This window comes from Notamacropus eugenii, chromosome 6, assembly GCF_028372415.1.
Source record: "Notamacropus eugenii isolate mMacEug1 chromosome 6, mMacEug1.pri_v2, whole genome shotgun sequence".
NCBI classification, from domain to species: Eukaryota; Metazoa; Chordata; class Mammalia; order Diprotodontia; family Macropodidae; genus Notamacropus; species Notamacropus eugenii.
In genome coordinates this window covers 15898323-15918597 of record NC_092877.1, presented here as the reverse complement: position 1 = coordinate 15918597, position 20275 = coordinate 15898323, and the positions used below count along the sequence as shown (strand labels likewise).

Below are 20275 nucleotides of genomic sequence, written 5' to 3'. Positions count from 1 at the left end.
TGACACACAGTAGGCACTCAGTAAATGCTAGTTTTATGCTTGTCTATAATTTACCTATCTATGCACATATCTATATCTAAATGTGAACTTAAAATCATAAGGGAAAAAGCCTCCACACACACAAACATACGCATGCACATATTCACATAGGCATACATATGTACACATGTGCACATATACCCTCTTGTATGCAGTACACACACATATAGATGCAAGGCACCTACTCATGCATTTGCATTAACATACACTCACACCTGTACACCCACAAGGGCACACGGAGGCACTGCCTACACATATGAACCAATGAACAATTCATGTGAGAACATATGCAGAGGCATGCCCATTCAATGCATATGCATACACATACAGTCACACATGCATTAGGCAAACATGTGCACATACACATAAACCTGTCTTGTTCTCCTTGTCATCTGTGAAGGACACCAAAGCTTCAGAACCCATTTCAAGCTCCATTCTTTTCCTCAGGCTCACCAGGAAAGTCCCCAACAGCCCACATGGATGAGACTGGAGGTCCTTATGTCTCTAAGATGAGCCCCTTTTCAATGACTCAGCCAGTGGAGTTTCCACAGCCTCCCTGAGGGAGGGACACCAATCCACAGGTCAATATCTTTCAGTTCTACTAGCCAGAGTCATGCATGCATGCATGCTCTCTCTCTCTCTCTCTCTCTCTCTCTCTCTCTCTCTCTCTCTCTCTCTCTCTCTCTCTCTCTCTTTCTCTATCTCGTTTACTTTTGTTCAACTCATTCCTATCATTCCTGGCCCTGACTCTTAGTGCTGGCTATATCAACCCTCTCCCTGTTTCATGTTCAGACTCCACAAATATTTTTAAACATTGCTCATGGGCCCCTCTTCCAGATCCTTAGTCATCTTTTGGACCAATTGGCAAATCTCTCCTCATAAAACTTCTGCGCTGATTTCTGAGCTTTGCGGGTCCCTGAAGGACCTTGAGAATCAGAGACAGCTCAATATGAAGCTAGAGGTGTGGTCTCTTGTATCTCTACTGCTCTCTCACTCAATCTTCTCCTTAGGGAGGAGAAAAAATTCAGTATCAGGTCCAAGTTAAATAAATGTAGATCCATTAGGTCAGAAGTATCTCTCTATTTTTCTAGGTCAAGTATTTTTAAGGGGAAGTCATGCACTTGACTTTAGAATTCAGTTCTTGTTCCTCTCTTGGATTTTCTGGGATTTCACATGGCACTGAAATATTCCATCACTTGACTCATGCTCTTTTCTTGGGAAGTTCAAAAGGGAAGTGATCATCTTTCTCTAAGAATATATGATACCCAGCATAGCATCTATGGTCCAGTAGTATTAACAAACTTTACTCAACTAAATGCACCTTGAGGCAATCTGCTTTGGTGGTAGAGGCCAAAATGAGCAGATGGAGAGCGGTCTGGTTATTATAATCTCAGAAACATGGCCCCCACTGGTAGTAACAGGGCCAGATTTGGACAAAGTGGTTATTGGTGTTTTGTTCCCTCTGACTCTCCTTTCCTTTCTCCTGGTGAGCTGCCCTGCTCCTTCCCAGCCCCTATCTCCCACTGACTCCATCACAAAGATTCTCCACCATCCTCATCCAAATCTCCTTAGCTAACAAGCTATAAAGGGTGTGATAAATGCATCTGCAACTCCTGGGAACATTTGCCTTTTAATAGGGGACAATTTTATAACCCAAAGAATGAGGTTCTAATAATAGTGGAATTTCTGAAATTAGCGAATGTTTATTGAGTTTTAGTTTCATGAGTTACAAGGGACTTCAGAAAAAACATCTAGTCCATTCCCCTCATTTAGAGATGTTGAAACCAATGTCCAGAAAAGTTGTAATTTTCTGAAGGTCACAAGGAGAGTAAAAAGAACCAGATTATGAACTTAGGTCTATTGGCTCAGAATTTTTGTGCTACAGTATCAAGATATCAATGAAGGAGATGAGGGAGGGATGAAGGGAGGGATAAAGAGAGGGAGAGAGAGACAGAGAAGAGGGAGACGGGGGACAAGTAGGTCACCACCTGTTCTGTCAACATATAAAATTTTCTTTAGGTAGCTATATAAAAGATCTCATAATAAAGAAGAATATAGCCAACCAAAATGCTTTCTGGCTGGGTATGGTGGCGTATGCCTATAATCCTGCTTCCAGGGCAGGACTGAGACTGGTGGATGGCTGAAGTTTTGGTGTTATGCGTTATAGCAGATGCACTGTATTGAGTGTCTGCACTAAGTCCAACACCAATTCGGGGAACCCCCAAGAGCTGGGTCATCAGGCTGCCTAAGGAATTGTCAATTGAACTAGACTAGAAATGAAGCAAGTTATGTCTTCCATGCCCATCAATAGTGGGATTAAGATGGCCATTGCACTTCCAGCCTGGGTAAGATAGGGGAAACCCTGGAAATGAAGATGGGAAGAAGGAAGGCAGAGAGGAAGAAAGGAAGGAGGAAGTTTTCTGTTAGTTGGGGTGGCCAGAACCATTTCACAAGGAGACTACAAAGGAATTCCAAGGAAGGAACAGAACTTTTTGACATTATCTCTTTTCCATTTTCCAGAAAAAATTTCAATAGTGTGACTAATAGAACTGGTCAAGCATTTAATCTGCATCACCAGTTGTCCAATAGCCTTTTTTCTGAAAGGGCTGCCCAGGGCACCATCTAGTGGTGATCAAACTGAATCAGTATGCCCCAATCAATAGACACTTCTTTACCCTTCTTCGTACATGCTGAGTTTGCTTCTGCTGAAATAAGCCATTTTGTCACAAAGTATAGTAAGCAGAACCAGGAAACGACAGACACAGGGGTCATAACAATTTATATGAAAAGAACCACCAAAGAAGACTGAAACTGAATGCCATGTGATTACAGAGACCAAGTTTGGCCCTAGAGAAGAAATAATAAGAGGTACTTTGGTTCTCAGTTTGCAAAGGTGGGCGGGGGGGGGGGGCAGGTGTTGTTTAGTTTTGCTGAACTCCTCTCCCTTCTCTCTCTCTCTGTCTCTCTCTCTCTGTCTCTTTGTCTCTGCCTCTCTCTCTCTCTGTCTCTCTGTCTCTGTCTCTCTCTCTCTCTCTCTCTCTCTCTCTCTCTCTCTCTGTCTCTCTCTCTCTGTCTCTCTGTCTCTGTCTCTGTCTCTCTCTCTCTCTCTCTCTCTCTCTCTCTCTCTCTCTCTCTCTCTCTCTCTCTCTCTCTCTCTCTCTCTCTCCACAGTTTCTTTTGGGACCTGACCTATTAAAATGCAGATTAATGGACCATAAGCTTCCCTGTAGTTTTCCTTTCCAATCATCAGTATGGTGGAAATATTACTGGTCTCAGACTCAGAAAGACATGGTTTCAATCACCAGTTGTGGCACTTGCTCCCTGTATGATCCTGGAAACCTGTGAGGCCATGGACTCCATTGGGAAAAGCTATGGATTTGGAGCCAGGGCTGTGCTTAGAATGGGGCGCCTGAGGCAAGTCAGTCAACATTTCTGGGCCTCAGTTTCCTCCTCTAGCAAAAGAAGGAGATTGCGCTCAATGACTCCTAAGGTTCATTTCAGCACTATATATATTCATGACCTCATTTTCCTTCAGGGTGCCTTAGTTTTCTCATCTGTCACACACAGGGCTGAACCACAGAACTTCTAATTGCTTTCAAGATCTAATCCTATTACCTCGTTTCACCTCCTCTTGGCCTCAGTTTCCTCAGCTATAAAATGGGGATAATATTTACATTCCCTACCTCTCCCAGTTGCTCTGAGGGAAGTTCTTTGTAAACCTCGAAGTTAAAAAATAAGTGGTTATCAGTCATCGAGAATTCTCATGTGAAGGCTGTACAGGACCAGAAGGGGGCAGTAAAAACAATGGTCCCTGAGAAGTCCAGAATGCATCCTCTGGATGGAGGATTACAGCTGTCTTTCTTCACAAGGATTTCTTGTGTCTCACCAGGATGTTCTCAGTGGGATGGATTCTACTCACCTATTTAGTGCTAAGAGTAGTCAAGTTAGTATTTACAAGCTGAGGGAAATAACTTCCCTGGCGATTGAGAAGTGATGACCTGAAAGACCATCTAGCCCAGGAATGGAGAAACTGCAGCCTCAAGGCCACATGTGGTCCTCTAGGTCCTCAAGTACAGCCCTTTGACTGGATCCAAATTTCACAAAACAAATCCCCTTTGACTGAATTAAAATTTCAGGGAACAAATACCCTAAAAAAAAGGATTTGTTGTAAAACGTGGACTCACTCAAAAGGCTGTACCTGAGGATCTAGAAGGCCATATGTGGTCTTGACATCCCAGGTTCCCCATCCCTGGTCTAGCCCATTCTCTTCCTTTTCACAGATGAGAAAACTGAACCTCAGGCAGAACATCAATCCTCTTCATTCACTTAACCTTCAACTTGGCCTTCCTGTTCCTTCTCACACATGAATATATATCCCCATCTCCCCAGCCTGGAATGCACTTCTTTCTCTGCCTTCTGAGAGTCCCTTCTGTACTTACCTTACAGGCCACCTCCTTTCAAATCTTTTGTGACGCTTACCCTACCTTACTTCATCTCCAGCTGTTAATGCCCCCCTCTCCCTACCTATTAATTGTTTAATTGCTATTATTATTTGTTATTAATTGTTTCCCATGCCTGGAATACTCTCCCTGCTCCTCCCTGGCTTCCTTGAAGTCCTAACCAAAATCCCACCTTCTACAGGAAGCCTTCCCTAACACTTCTTAATTCCAGTGCTTTCTTTTTCTTAATTGTTTTTTACTTATCCTGCACAGAGCTTGCTTTGTATATATTTGCTTGTATGTTTTCTCCCCCATTAGGTTGTGTGCAACTTGAGGGCAGGGACTGTCTTTTGACTTTTTGTACCCCCAATGCTTAGCACAATGCTGACACATAGGGGCTTAAAGAATGCTCATTGAATTAAAATGATTTGAAAATTACTTTGCATTTGTTTTGTACATATTATATATACTTTATTTGTGTATATATACATATATGTATATATGTGTGCATATATATATGTATATATACATTCTCTGATAGAATAAAATCTCCTTGAGGGCAGAAATTGTTTAGGTTTTTTGTCTGTATTTCAAATGCCTGTCAATTCCTGGAACATGGTAGGTGGTTAATAAATATTTTTTAATCAGTGATAATAAGTTGTAAAGCTAGGGCTCAAACCCAGGTTCTCTGTTTCCTCAAATGTCTCTAAGTTTCCAGATCTGTAAAATGTGGGTAACATGTATGTCGCCTCCTTTCTGCTCTGGTGACATCCCAGGGCACCAAAGCTAGATCCCATGGGTCCAGAGCAGACATTCAAGCACATTCAAGCTGTGTGACCTAGGGTAAGTCACTTAACCTGTCTTAGCTTCAGTTTTTATATCTCTAAAATGGAGAGTGGGTTTGATGCCCTCCTCTAAATCTGTGACCCTATGAAAAGAAGCAGTATACTCAGCTTGGAGAAAGGAAGATTTAAGAAAGAACAAGAAGGATTACCACATAAAGGAGGGATTATCCTTGTCCTACTTGGGTCTAGAGGGAGGCCACAGGAATGACGGGTAGATATAAGGGGGAGGCATATATGGAATTAGTAGAAGCAAGAGTTTCCTAGTAGAGGTCACTTGATGAATCTGGATGATCTCTGGTCAAGGATATCACGAAAGAAAATCCTCAATCAGTTTTAGAGATGAAAGACACCTCAATGGGTTTCTAGTCCAACAACCTTATTTTATAAGGAGCAATTGATGGCAGAGAGATGAAGGGACTTATTTAAGGTCACACAGGTAGTAAGGGGCAGAGCTAGGATTTGAACTCAGAGCCAGTACTCTTTCTACCAAATCTCATTCCTTGAGGGTCTCTGCTGAGTCCTGAGACTCTCTGAAGCAGCCAGCTTTGGAAGAGTTCTGACCTTTCTGACCATGGACCTCAGTGCCCCAGCCACAAAGGACCAAGGGTCTGTCTTGCTGGAAAAAGAAAACAAATAGGGGGGAAGAGAGCTCTAGCTATCCCAGGGACCACTTACTCATGCAGTCTCCTCCATACCAGCCCCCTCGACATTCAGCGCAGTAGAATCCCTTCACGTAGAAGTCGTCCAGAGAGCCTCCCCAGGAGCCATTACGGCAGCTTTTACAGTTCTCAAAGATGGTACAACCTGGAACACGTTTAAGAAAGACTCATTAGGGAAGTGGTCATATATACTTTGATGTGAGAGAGACAGAAAGAGACAGAGAGAGAGAGATAGACAGAGAGACAGAGGACAGAGATAGACACAGGGATACAGAGACAGAGAGAGAGGAGGGGAAGAGAGAGAGAGAGAGAGAGAGAGAGAGAGAGAGAGAGAGAGAGAGAGAGAGAGAGAGAGAGGAGGGAGGAGGGAGGGAGGGAGGGAGGGAGGGAGAGAGAGAGAGAGAGAGAGAGAGAGAGAGAGAGAGAGAGAGAGAGAGAGAGAGAGAGAGAGAGAGAGAGATCATGGAGGAAGGTAGTAAATGACTTCTGGGGAACTGGGTAAAGAGAAAACCCTGAGATTTGGGGTCCTTTCAACATATCAGCCACTCTCAGATGTTTAAATATATCTGTGATTTCATTGGTCTAAATATTCCTTCAGCTTGAATGCTGAGCACAAGAAAAATCTTGGAGTCATCAGGAGCTATTCCTATGGGTCTAGCACAACTCAGCAAGTGTTGACTAAGGGCTTCCTATGAAAGGTAAGGCACTTAGCTTTCTTTACAGAAATAAATCCGTCTTTGCCCTCAAGGAGCTTATATTCTACTAGGAGAAATGCGGCTGGCACACAGAAAAGTCCAATAAAATGTAATTGGAGGAAGAAGAGGACCCTGTCCGCTGGGTCATCCAGGAAGACTTCTTAGAAGAACTAGTACCTGAGTTGAGTTTTGAAGAAAGAGTAGAATTCTGCTCATCGGAGATGAGGGCCCTCCGAGCACAGGCAGCTGGTATGAAACAGGCCCTCTTTTCTCCTTCCCTTTCATGAACAATGCATGCTAATAATGGGATTTCAAATCAGGAGGGGCCATAAGGATGACTGAATCCAAAGCCCTCATTTTACAATGCTACATATATGTGAGTGTATGTGTATATATGTATGTAGATGTATATATACACCTGTATATATGTATGTATATATAAAACTATCGATGTCTATAGCATCTATATCTTCTAACCTATATCTATATCTAAGCCTTCTATATCTGTCTAATCTATAACTAAGTCACCTTTATCTCCATATAATCTATAACTATATGTAAATCTATCTAATCTATATCTAATGCTGTGACCTCTGTCATCCGTATCCATTTCTACATCTCTGTCTGTATCATCTATAGCAATACCTATCACATAAACCAAAATGTAGAGTTTCCCACTATCCCCAGAGAAGAGTATCATTGTCCCTACATGCATTTTCTCCCCTGGGGAAGTGAATAATGGATATGATGGGGGTGAGTTTCAACTTACAAACAGCAGTTGCACAATGGAAAAAAACACTAGATTTTGGAATCAGAGGATCTGAGTCTCTCTCTCTCTCTCTCTCTGTGACCCTTTCTCTCTCCTCCTCTTTCCCTTTTTCTTCCTTATTCCTGGCTGTATGATCTTGAGCAAGCCATTTACATCTGTGGACCTGTTTTGTCTTCAGTAAAAGGAGAGGACTGCATTAGAGAATCTCTCAGGTTCCTTCCAATCCTAAGTTTATGAGCTTAGGTCATTTTATTTCTCTGAGCCTCAGTCTCCCCCTTTGTAAAATGAAGGGGCTGGATTAGATGGCCTCTGTGTTCATATCCAGTTCTGAAATGGTTACTCCATGCTCCCAGCTTTGCCTCCTTCTCTCAGGGAGGAAGGATTCCAACTGTTCTCTCTATGCATCTATCTCCAGTGTTGGCCTCTTGTCATAAATTGGTATTTTGCATTGGGGGAAATTTCAAAGATGTCAGAAGAGTTCTTCTGAGTTGTCTTGAGTCTTTGGTGTCTGGAAAATGCATTTGGAAATCTCTGGGTTCTCCCTAGGAGAATGTTGCCCTTCAATTTCCAGTTAGCTCAAGGTTCAGATGTTGAGTTTTAAAACTTCCATATAGAAGAATTGTTTTTTTTAAGATGTCTGTGGAAATGTCAAGTAAGGATAGGATTTCTGTCTATACCAGGAATAATGGCCATAGCTAATATGTGGTAAATGGGCTTTTACCCAAGGATGCTGACTGGGAAGGAGGCATGAATACGGACATCTTCCAAGTGGATGGTAGACATTGTCCCAACGTTGTTGTGCGTTCTTGGAGGGCGATCATGTGCTCCTGCCTGCACCTCCCAACACCTGCCTCAAAGCCCACCTCCTCCCATCATTTCGATTGCATCAGACCAGGACAAGCTGCTAGAGTGTTAGGTAGGAGGAAACCCACAGGAGGTCAGTGAGGGAGAGGAGAAGGACCACTGGATTTAGAGTCAAAGGCCCAAGATTTAAGTCTCTGCCTTTGCTACTTCTATAACCTGGGGCAAGTATTTTAATCTTCCTGAGTCTCAGTTTCCTTATCTGTAAAATGAGAGGGCTGGACCAGATGGCCTCTCAGTTTCCTTCTAGCTATAGATCTAGGATAATATTTACAGTGGCACATGTTGCTAGGAAATTATGTCTCTGAGCCTCAGTCTCCCCATCAGTCAAATAAGAGTGAAATCTCTTCCTAACCCCATGTCTGGAGTCTGGAATCTGTCTTCTCTAGGTCCTTTTCTTGGGGTTAGGATATGCCACCACCAGGGGGCAGTCATGCTTTTGATTATGGGGCCAGGATTCAAATTTCCAGGTATTAGCTAAAGATCCAATGACGTACCTCTGAAAGAACTGCTTAGCCTGACTCACTCACCTGGGTGAATCAGGCAGGAGTCACACTCGTTCTCCTCATTCCGGCAGCAAGGGATAGTGTAGCCAACTACCTCTTTCTTCCCTGGGCACACACATTCAATCTGGTCGTATTCACAGCACTCTCGACACATGATATTCCACTCAGCCCCAGGGCAGGCTTCATTGATCACTGTATACTCTGAAACCCAAATCAAAAACAGGCAAATGAGGAGAGCCAGGTCAATACTGTAAGTCACTCTGATTACCCTCTCTATGATACTGTTTCACTGAAAAATGAATGGTCATTTTCATGAAAGTCAACAAACGTTTGTTAAGCACCTACTGCATACATGGCAATGTTTCTAGGAATATAAAGAAAAAAATACTTCATACCAGATGAGCAAATGCAAAGTATATACCAAGTAAATACAATTTTTTTGAGGGAAAGCATTAATACCTGAAAAAAAAGATCAGGAAAGTCTTTGTGTTTGAGTAAGCGAGCTAAGCCTTGAGAGGAGCTAGGAATTCTAAGAAGGTGTGGTTACGGGGGGAGGGAGGGAGGGGAAGAACATTCCAGAAAAGCATGAAGGACAATCTATGAAAGACATGAAAATAGGAGATACAATTCTAGAAGTAGAACAGTAAATGGGCCAGTTAGACTGGAAAGTAGAGTATATGAAAGGGAAGAGTAGGAAATCCCTCCAGAAGTACAGGAGGGAGCCAGCTTGGGAAAGGTTTTAAGTGCCTGACAGAAGAGTTTATTATTTATCCTTGAGTTAGTGGGTGGCCAATAACGCTTCTTGTACAGGATAATAATATGGTCAAACTCAGGTTTTAAGAATATCAATTGGACAAACCGTATGGAAGAGAGGAGAGACTGGAGGCACAGAGGCCAGTTTATAGCAGACCAGGTAAGAGGGGACAAAGGCCTGAAATAGAGGGGAGGGGTGGGAATGGAGTTAAGGTCCCAAAAGTTGTACAGGTGGAATCAGTAGAACTTGGTCGCTGATCCCACTTAATGACAATAGAAGATGATGCCCAAGTTTCCAGTCTTCTGGATGACTGAAGAGGAAAGAGAAGTAATATGTACTTTTGCTCCCATGATTATTACAAGTGAAAGGCCTTTTTTCCTTTGGTCCAATTACTAGATAACCTTCTCATCGAGTGATATTTCTGGTTACCCAGAAGGCTGCGTAAATGGTGTTCCCATTGCAGATACATTGACAGAACAAACAAACATTTGAGATTCGGCGGAACTGAGCTGTAACCTACTTATGCCAGGTGTCTTTGCTCATGAGAAAGTGTTCCTTTCTGGGAAAGACTTCTATTCAATTTTAAAAATGTGTATATTTATAGAACATTTACACTCTTAAATCTGAAAAAGAAACCCGCCAGCCATATGGTGAAATCCAACTATAGAAATTCTCCATAAGGAGACCCAGTCAGAGGCCTGCCCCGTCAGAACACAGGCCAAGACATGTGGTTTAGATGTCTCTCGAGATCTCTGAAAAAAACTTTTTAGGAATGAGGGGGATTAAAAGGTGAACCTGGAGAGACTGAGTGGCATCTGGAGAAGTGACCAGAATACATCAGTACCCACAGACCACACAATTTTTCCATAGCCCTATCCTTAACCCACAGGATAAACTCCAAATGCAAAGACATGATTATTTAAATGAGAGACTCCTCCTCCCTCCCCAAAACAACAGTGAGGTTAGAGTCTGGGAATTGGAATGGACAGAAGTAACTCTGCTGAACTTCCATTGGGGTCAGCCAGGCAGGATGAATGTGGTTGGAAAATCAGGAAGGACCTAGATCAAAATCCTGCCTTTGAAACTTACCAGCTTTCTCAAAAACCATATGAAAATGAATGCTCCAAATCACTAATAACTACAGAAAATCAAATTCTAAAATTACATTTTATTTATACAATTTATTTTCATATAGCTAGAATTTCTTCCCGGTATCTCTTCATCTGCCTGTGCTTCCAGAGAATTGTCTCATAAATGAATAAATTCAGCAAAAAAAAGAAAGATCAATACATCAAAGAAGTCTGAAAACATCTTCAGTGATGCATGCTCATGGACCACCCTCCTCTGCAAAGGAGGAGGGTGATTCAGATCTTCTCTCTTCTTTGGGACCAAATTTGTTCTTTATAAATTTACAGTGCTCACTTTTTATTATTTATTGTTATTGTTCTGTCCATTTACAACATTATAGTCATTCTGTATATTGGCTAAGTTTACTTATTTTGCATCAGATCATGTAAATCTTCTCCTGATTCTTTGCATGCATCATGGTCATCATTTCTTACAGCACAGTCATGTCCCTTTGCATTCATGTGCCACAATTTGTTTAGCCATTCCATAATCAACGAGTATCCAGTTTGTTCCCAGGTCTTTGCTTTTACATCAAGTATTACTTTAGATATTTTGATGTTTTATGGGAACTTTCTTATTACCAATGACCTTCTTGGGGTATATACCTGGTAGTAAAATTTCTAGGTCAGCAGGTGTGGGTATTTTGATAATTTTATTTGCATAATTCCAAATTGCTTTCCAAAATGATCATACTGATTCAAAACTCCATCAATGATGCACCAGTGGGTCAATCTTCCCAGAGTACCTCCAACATTGATTATTTCCACTTTTTGTCAATTTTGCCAGTTTACTGGGTGTGAAATGAAACCTCAGGGTTGTTTTGATTTTCATTTTTCTCATTATAAGTGATTTGGAGCTTTCTTTCCTAGAGAAATTCAAATTAAAATAACTCTGAAGTTTCAGCTTATACCTATCAAACTGGCAAAGATGACAGATGTTGGAGGAACTGTGAGAAGCTGGGCATACTAATGCACTCCTGGTAGAGCTGTGAAGTATCCCAGTCATTCAGGAAAGCAATTTTAGAACTGTGCCTTAAAAGTTCCTAAATGGTGCATATCCTTCCACCCAACTATATCACTACCAGGCCTATACCCCCAAAGAAATCAAAGAAAGGGGGGAACCTTATATATACAAAACATTTAATAGCAGCTCCTTTTGTAGAACTGGAAACTAAGGGGATGTCCACATACTGGGGAATAGATAAACAAATTATGATACATGAATGTAATAGAATATTATTATGATATAAGAAGTAGCAAAACATTTTGTGTCAGAGGAAATTGAGAAGACTTCTATCTACTGATGCAGAGTGAAGTAAGCAGGCCAGGGGAATGACAACACCATAGAGAGAAACAACCTTGAGATTCCCAATTCCCTGATAAACCATGAATCCAAAGGACTGAAAATGAAATCTGCATCCACCTCTTGTGGGAGAGATGATGGATTTAAAATGCTCATTGAGACATATATTTTTGAACATGGCCTGTTTTTCTGGACTATGCATATTTATATGAGGGTTTCATTTTTGAGGGTTTTTTGTTTTCTAACTGGGGACTGTAAGAGGGGAGCTAATAAATACTTGCAAAAATAAGTAAGAAAATGAATTAATAAATAAGTAAATAATTGTTTAAAAGAAAGAAGCTTACCAGTTCTGTGACCATGGGCAAGTCACTCCATCTCTTAGTCCTAGTTAACTCAGCTGTAAAATGGGCATAATAATCCCTATAGTCCTTACCTTACAGAATTGTTTCGAGACTCAAATGAGATTTAAATGCTTTGGAAACTTTAAGGTGCTATATAAATGTCAGTTTTATTATCTAAGGTCTACCCACAGGCTCGTAAACCCACAAGAGCTATAGAAATGGGAGTTATTATTAGGTGTAACTATATTATTAAGGTTTAGAAATGTGTCCTTGAGGAGGGTAATTACAGTGTTCCCAGTGCCCCAAGATGGTCCACTTAAAAATGTTTCCACTGACTTAAAGCTATAGGGGTCCATAGAGAAGCAGATCGATAGGCCATTAAAAAAAATGTGTTTTCTTAGCACCTTCTTCCTAAGAAGCCAAAACCCATAAAGATAAAATACAATTAAGCTTTGGAGCTTTCCACCGAGGTGAGTCCAGAGCACACAGAGGTGAAGGGATTTACCCAAAGTCACAATAAAATAGAGGTAAGGGGCCTCGTGGGTCACTTACAAGGGAGATAGTTCCAGAAGACTGAGCTCTAAGAGGTAGAGATTGAAAGGACCTTTACAATCATGACCTGCTTCCAAGACTCGGTTTTCTGGAGAACGACCAACTTAGAACCACGTGCTCAGAATAAAAAGCCAGACTCTGCCAGCCTAGTCCTGATGTTGGAATCCTAGGTAAGGGCTGGGATCTCTTGTGGACAAGCTTCTACTGATGGGGAACATCAAAAAGAGAGACCTTGCAGTTAAGAGATCCCCAAAAGAACAGATCCAGTTAAAAAATCCCAATACACCAAAGTTATCATTCTTGTAACCTGACAACCTCTGCATGTTGGCAGGCACGAAAGAATTTCTAAAGGTTGATCTAATTCACCCCAGGCTCTGACAGACCTTTTCCTTCCCCCCACCAGACTGGGTCTTCCACATCTGGAAAGTGGAAGCCTTAAAAGCTTAAAGATGCTTTTTCATTCATTCATTCACTCACTCACTTGTTCATTTGCTCATTCATCCATTCACTCATTGATCCATCCATTCATCCATCATTCATCCACTCATTCATCTACTTATTCATTTATTCGCTCTTTCATTCACTCACTCATTCACTTGTTCACTCACTCATTTCATTCATTCACTCACTCATTCATTCATTCATTCATTCATGAGTTTTTATTTAGCCAGGTACTAACATACTGTGGTATGCTGCTAAATGTTGTAGTGATTAGAGCACAGAATCAATTCATTCATTCATTCCTCAAAGGGAGGGAATGTTTCACCTTTGTCTTTGTATCCCCAGGCTCAGCAAAGTGCCTGGCACACGGGAAGCACTTAATAGAAGAACAATGATTGATTGATTGGTTGACTGACCTCAAAGCTGGGAATAGCTAGGTGACAAAATGGGTAGTCAGTGGAGTCAGGAAGACCGGAAATCCAATTCTACCTCAGACACTTGCTAGCTGTGTGACAGAAGTATATCATTTCATGGCTACAGTTTCCTCTACTGTAAAATGGAAATCATAATGCACCTACCTCAAAGGTTTTTATGAGTAGCAAATGAGAGAACATTTGTAAAGCCCTTAGCACACAGAGCCTGGTACTGTGGTACCAGGTATCGAGTACCAGTTGGTACTCAGTAATTGCTTGTTCCCTTTCCCCCTAGTCCCTCTTGAATAATAATAACTGTACATAAACTAGCAACAGATTAGCAAACCTTTATGTAGTACATTTACGTTGGTTACTGTGCTTACAGTGTCTGGGGTGCGATTCCAATTCAAGCCATTCTGACTCTATAGCCTGGGTAGCCTAGCAGAAATCCCCTCTACAGTAACCTTGACAAGTGCTCATGTCCAGTGAGGAGGAACCCACTGTCTTCTCATGCAGTTCATTCCAGCTTTGGACAGCTCTCATTGTTAGCTCCCTCAAGCCCAAATGTGCTTGTCCACAGATTCCACTCATTGTTTCCTTTCTGCTCTAGTGGCTAAAGATAACTAATTCAACCCTCTTCAGACACTTAGAATCTGAAGTTCAGAAGATCATAGCTCTTAGGAGGCTATCTAAGCTGATTTTATAGATGAGGAAACTGAGGCCCAAAGAGTATTAATGACTTGCTATGGTCACATAGCTAGTAAGTGTCAGAACTGGAATTTTTATACTGTTCCTCTCCACCCATTGCTCTAAGTCTTCTCTTAGCTAGGATAAACACCCCCAATTCAGCTGATATGACTAGCACATAGGTCATCTGCCATAGTGGACATTTTCTAGCTTATTAATCTCTTTTTTTGAAAAGCAAAGAAAAAAGAAAATAATTGTTTGCAAGGCCAAAAGAAATATCATAGGAGGTACTTCCGAAATCCCACTGTTCTCTACCAAAATGCTTCAAGTTATTTCTTTTTCTCTTGATCTGCAATGGGATATTTTAAACTAACTGGTCTTTATGGTTTAATTTTATGTAATGGATTTATTTTCATCCAACAGGAATTTTGTACCTAAATGAGCCAGGCTTATTTTTAAAACAACTGTCATCTCTCAAGACCCATGAGATCTTAGAAAGTCAAAAAAAGGGTGTGGTTCAAAGAGAAATAGTCATGCAATTCAGCAAGCATTGACTAAGAAATGTACAAGTGTTAGGCACTTACAATAAAAGTGGAAAAGGGAAATGGTTCCTGTTCTCAAGGAATTTATACTACTTTTATTTCTATTTAGTTTTTATTGATATCTTTTTTTTCCCACACAGAAGTCTAAATTTAGACCTGGGAAGAGATCTTAGAAGCCTTCAAGAGACTCTTTCCTTTACAAACGAGGAAACTGAGGCAAAGAGTTCAGTGATTTGCCCAGAGTCATATGGCTATTAAGTGTTTAAGATGGGATTAGCACCTAGGTATTCCTGGTTTCGAGCCCCTTGTTCAGTACACCAAATTGTGTCTTAACGAATGTGGCATAAGTAGGGATCAGACCCCAAACCTTGGTATTATCAATACTGTCAATGTCATCTTCTTTGTCAAATATGTGTTCCTCCAATCTTTGACCCATAGAGCCAAGGTAGCTGACACTGCAGAGATGACAACATAAATACAAATTAGCAAATACAAAGCAGGTAGGTAGAGAACTGAATGCATGCTGAAAGTAGAAGACCTGAGTTCAGATCCAGGCGCAAACCCTTATTATCTGTGTGATCTTTTTGGATTTTTTTTTTAATTTTTATTTATTTATTTATTTTCAGCTTTCAACATTTGCTTTTAAAAGATTTTGAATTCTACATTTTCCCCTTCGCTTCTCCCCCATTCCCCAAGATAGCATACAGTTTGATACAGGCTATATGTATATATATATGTATATATATATGTATACATATACATATATATATAAAATCATGTTAAATATATTTCCACATCATGCATGTTGTAAAGAAGAAGAATCACAACCATAGAGAAAAACCATGAGACATGGGAGAGAGGGAGAGAGAGAGAGAGAGAGGGAGAGAGAGAGAGAGAGAGAATAGTATACTTCAATTTGCATCCAGACTCCACAGTTCTTTCTCTGGATGTGGATGGCATTTTACATCATGAGTCTTTTGAATTGTCTTAGATCATTGCATTGCTAAGAAGAGCTAAGTCTATGAAAGTTGGTTGTTGCACAGTGTTGTATTGCCCAGTATAATGTTCTCCTGGTACTGTCCACTTCACTCTAGTTATATGATTTTAGTTAATTAATTTAGCCTGTAACAGCCACAGTTCCTTCATCTCTAAAATAAAGATGATGATAACAGCACTTTCCTCTCAGAAATGTTGTGAGGATAATATGAAATTATATATATATACATACATATGAAGTGCTTTGCCAACTTCAAATTGTAACATAAAGGTTAGCTGTTGTTATTATTATCATTATTAGAAAATAACACAAAGCCGTTTCAGAAGGAAAAGAGAATCTCTGCTGAACAGAGGTTGAGGGGGATGTCAAGGAAGGCCTTAAGGAATTCCTTATACCTAAACTGTGCTTTGAAGGAAGCTAGGGCTTAGCTCTTTGCCCATCCTTGCCACGCAACCAGGATCCATGACACTTCCAATCTCCTTGAATGCTGTCTCAATCATATGAACCCAAAACATGCCCTCAGCACAAGGTCTTTAGTTACAAGAAACCCAAGAACACCTGACAAAGCATAGCATGAAGGGATAAGAAATTGAGAAAGCCATAATGAAGTGCCTGTTTGGGGTCCTAAGTGAATCTGTTCCCCATTCCCCTGCGTTGAACTCCTGACTGAGAGATGCCATGTTGTCAGATCACAGTCTAAGCCTGACGAGACTTCCACTCTCAGCTAGTTTCTCCAACCCTTCTTCATCCACTGGTGTTCACCATCTAATAAACATGTCCTGAAATCTAGGGACTAGGGAAGGACTTAGCTCTGATGAGATGCCATGGGGAATGAGAACTAGAATGAGTAGGATTTACAAAGAAGAAAATTTAGGCTTGAATTGGGTGAATATTGCCTAATTAGAACTCTCCAAAGCTGAATGGCCTGCTTGGAGAGGTAGTGAGATCCCAATGGAGACTTTTAAGCAAGGGTTAGATGAACACTGGTTGGATTCAGAGGAGATCCTCGGTCAGACACGAATTGACTTGGATGGCCTCTGAACTCCCTTCCAATGCAGAGGTTCTGTGAGTTTAGTGATTTGGCACTTTAGAGATCTGGTTTTCATTTCCATAGCATCATAGATTGAGAGTCATTGGCTCTAACCACTTCATTTCATACATGAGGAAACTGAGGTACATACAGGCTAATTTTCTTGCTAAGGGTGACACAACTCATTACTTTTTAAGGCAGGACTGAATTCAGGTCTTCCTGACTCCCAAGTCCAGCCCCCTCTCCATCTCACCACCTAGAACAAAGGTAAGAGGAATCTGCTGTTTTGAGTGCCAAGTATCCTGTTCTTTTCTTTACTCAAGATCGCCACAAATAGGGAGCAAATAGCTGTTGTCTATGTACCTGGGGATACTCCCAATTCTCAGAATTCATCGTTCCCACTTTATACATTAACTCAACATGTTGCCTAACACCTGGAATGTTAATAAGTTAGGGCTGAGAAGTAGCACAGCTTAGTGAGTAGAGGGCTAGGCTATTAGGCAGGAAGCCTTGGGTTCAAGTCTTGCTTCTGACACACCTGCCTATGTCATCACAGGCTGATTATTTAAGAACTTAAAACTATCAGAAATTTTCTCAAATTATAAGCGACACTTAATTTGCCAATATGCATTGGTGGAGAGGAGAGAATTTTCATCCTCGGAGCTTCCCACAGAGATGAAATCACAGATTCAGAGCAGAAAATGAAGTTAAAGCTCTTAAGTTTAGTGGAAAGAGCATAGGACTTCAGAGATGCCTAAATTGAATACCTAAATTTGAATTCCAGTCCCACTACTTACCAGCTGAATGGTCCTGGGTAAATAATAAAAATAATAACTAGAATTTCCGTGGCACTAAAACATTTCCAAAGTGCTCTACAAATATCATCTTATTTGATCCTTACAATTACCCTGAGATATAGATGATGTTCTCATCCCAATTTACAGATGAGGAAACTGAGGGTTACAGAGGTTAAATGACCAGTGCAAGGTAATACAGATGGAAAATAGCAGAGCCAGGATTTGAACTCACGTCTTTTGACTCCAAATTCAGTGTTCTTTCCACTGAAACACATCCATTCAAGCTAGTGGCCTCAAGGACTATTCTGTGGGAGGCACCACAGCTATCTCCATGTTACTTATATGCCCCAACTTCCTTTGCTAACCGATTATGACTTTTCCCCCCATGGATATCTATAAGCTCTTCCAGATTTTACCTGTCTTCTTATTCACCACCTCAAGGAGTGATTAGCCCTAGAAGTTCATTATTATATAATCATTTTTATTGCCTCCCCCTTTCCATTTTTCCAAACACAAACCTAATTCTTCTATTACATGCCCTGGGCAAGGATCCAAGAACCCTGTGTTATCCTTCTTTTTAAAGATAGTGAATAGACCTTAACTAAACTCAGGAACTGACAAACCTATTTTCCCTAAAACTTCAGTAATATGACAAGAAAAAAATTCAGATTGTCACAAAGTCTAATGAGAAAATGAATATGAAGAACTTTAGAAGAAAAAACCATATGCAAACAGAAATAATTATTGCCACTCCCTGGCCAAAGGAAAAATCATCATGCCTTTTCTCAAGACACAGATGGCTGCAAAAATACCGGAAGTAGGCAATGAGCTCTTATTCACAGAACTATAAATACGTGGTGTTTCCAAGGCGTCTAATCATGCCTCCATAATGGAATGTTGGCTTCCTTCCACTTCCTTCTTCACCAACCCTCCCTTCAACATCCATCTCATGGCATTCTTAAGAAAGACATGTCTCACCTCCTGCTGTTGTCCTTTAGAAATAAAATTCCACATGTTCTGAGACTGGGATATCTCCAAGACATCGGAACTTGGACTGAGTTCCCTTTGGCGGCAATTTCTTTGCCAACCGGGGGTAGTGTCGGGAGGAGCTAAGAATGATAGCTCCTGCTCCTGTGAGGGTGCTTCAGAATTTGGGGATTTCTTGCTGAGAGGTTCATAAGATGCTCCAGACAATATAAAAAGGCAAAAATTGTAGTCCAAGGTGAATGAACTGATCATTTTACATTACTCTCCATCCCAGTGAAATTGACCCATCAGCTCACAACATTCCATCTACCGCCTCTGGGTCTTTGCCCAATGTAGTCCCTCAAGACTGGAATGTGTTGCCCCTCACCTTCACCTTCAAAGAACAGCTGAGGAGCTACATGAGGTATTTCCTGATGCCCTTCAAATATTAACATTCTCTCCTCTTGAAATTACTTCTTATATGTTCTACTCCCCTGGAAGTTTATAAGATCTTCCAAAGTAGAGGTATATTATTTCTATCTTTGTATTCTAAGAGTCTAGCACAGTGCCTGGGATATTTTTTTTTCTTTTCCACTGGAACTGTAATCACTCTGGCATAGAGAAATCACAAGGAGGAAATTCCTTCTCTCATTGCATATGTGCAACTGTGGAATACATGCATACACATATGTATATTTATATGAAATATGCATTAGGGCTACACAGATGTACTTCACTGTATACATATGAGTATGCACATGTGTTTGTATAAAATATAACTTATAGTCAACAAAAAAAGGGAATAATGATAACTCCTACTGCACAGAGTTTTTTCAAGGATCAATGAGATAACATTTGCAAAGTGCCCAGAGCAGTGCCTGGCACCCCACAAGTGCTTAATAATTACTTGTTTCCTTCCTTCTCTCCTTCCTTCCTTCCCTCCTTCTTTCCTTCCTTCCCTCCTTTCTTTCCTTCCTTCCCTCCCTCCTTCCTTCCTTCCTTTCTTCCTTCCCTTTGGGGACCCCCTATCAGAATAATATTTTTTAATGCATAAAATAAAGTACATTGGACTAGAAAGGAAAGGAATCATAGTGAAATAGATATAAAATATATGTTTTTTTAATTGCATAGGCCTCCTGAAATCTATCCATGGATCCCCTCCCTCTTAGGAATCTGTTAGCCTGCAGGTTAAAAATAGATGCTATAAACTAATTACCTCATTTTACCCACAAGGAAACCGAAACACAGAAAAGTTGAGTGATTGCTTAAGGTCTCACATATATTACATGGCAAATCTGAGATTTGAATTCAGGTCCTGAGACCTGAAAGTCCCAAGTTGGTTCTGGCGTGCCAAAAGGAATGGAAGGATAGACCAGAATCTTTTCAGCATCACGATGGGCCTCAACAACAAACTGCAGACTTAATTGAACTATTTCAGGGGCCATGTTCTAATTGCTAGCTCCGCATCCAAGCCAGGTTTTCTTTTTACCAAGAGCATTTTTCCCATGACAG

At 40.9% G+C, this 20275-nt stretch overlaps 1 protein-coding gene across 3 annotated transcripts in view; it reads right to left on the bottom strand.

Moving 5' to 3' along the window:
• Positions 1 to 20275, bottom strand: part of PAMR1 (peptidase domain containing associated with muscle regeneration 1) — a 101338-nt gene that overhangs the window by 61404 nt on the left and 19659 nt on the right. For all 3 annotated transcript variants that reach the window (XM_072619151.1, XM_072619153.1, XM_072619152.1), the window contains exons 2-3: positions 8838 to 9014; positions 5999 to 6127 (exon numbers count right to left, since the gene is read on the bottom strand). In XM_072619151.1, coding sequence (XP_072475252.1) covers positions 5999 to 6127; positions 8838 to 9014 — 306 coding nt within the window. The remainder of the gene's footprint in view (positions 1 to 5998; positions 6128 to 8837; positions 9015 to 20275) is intronic.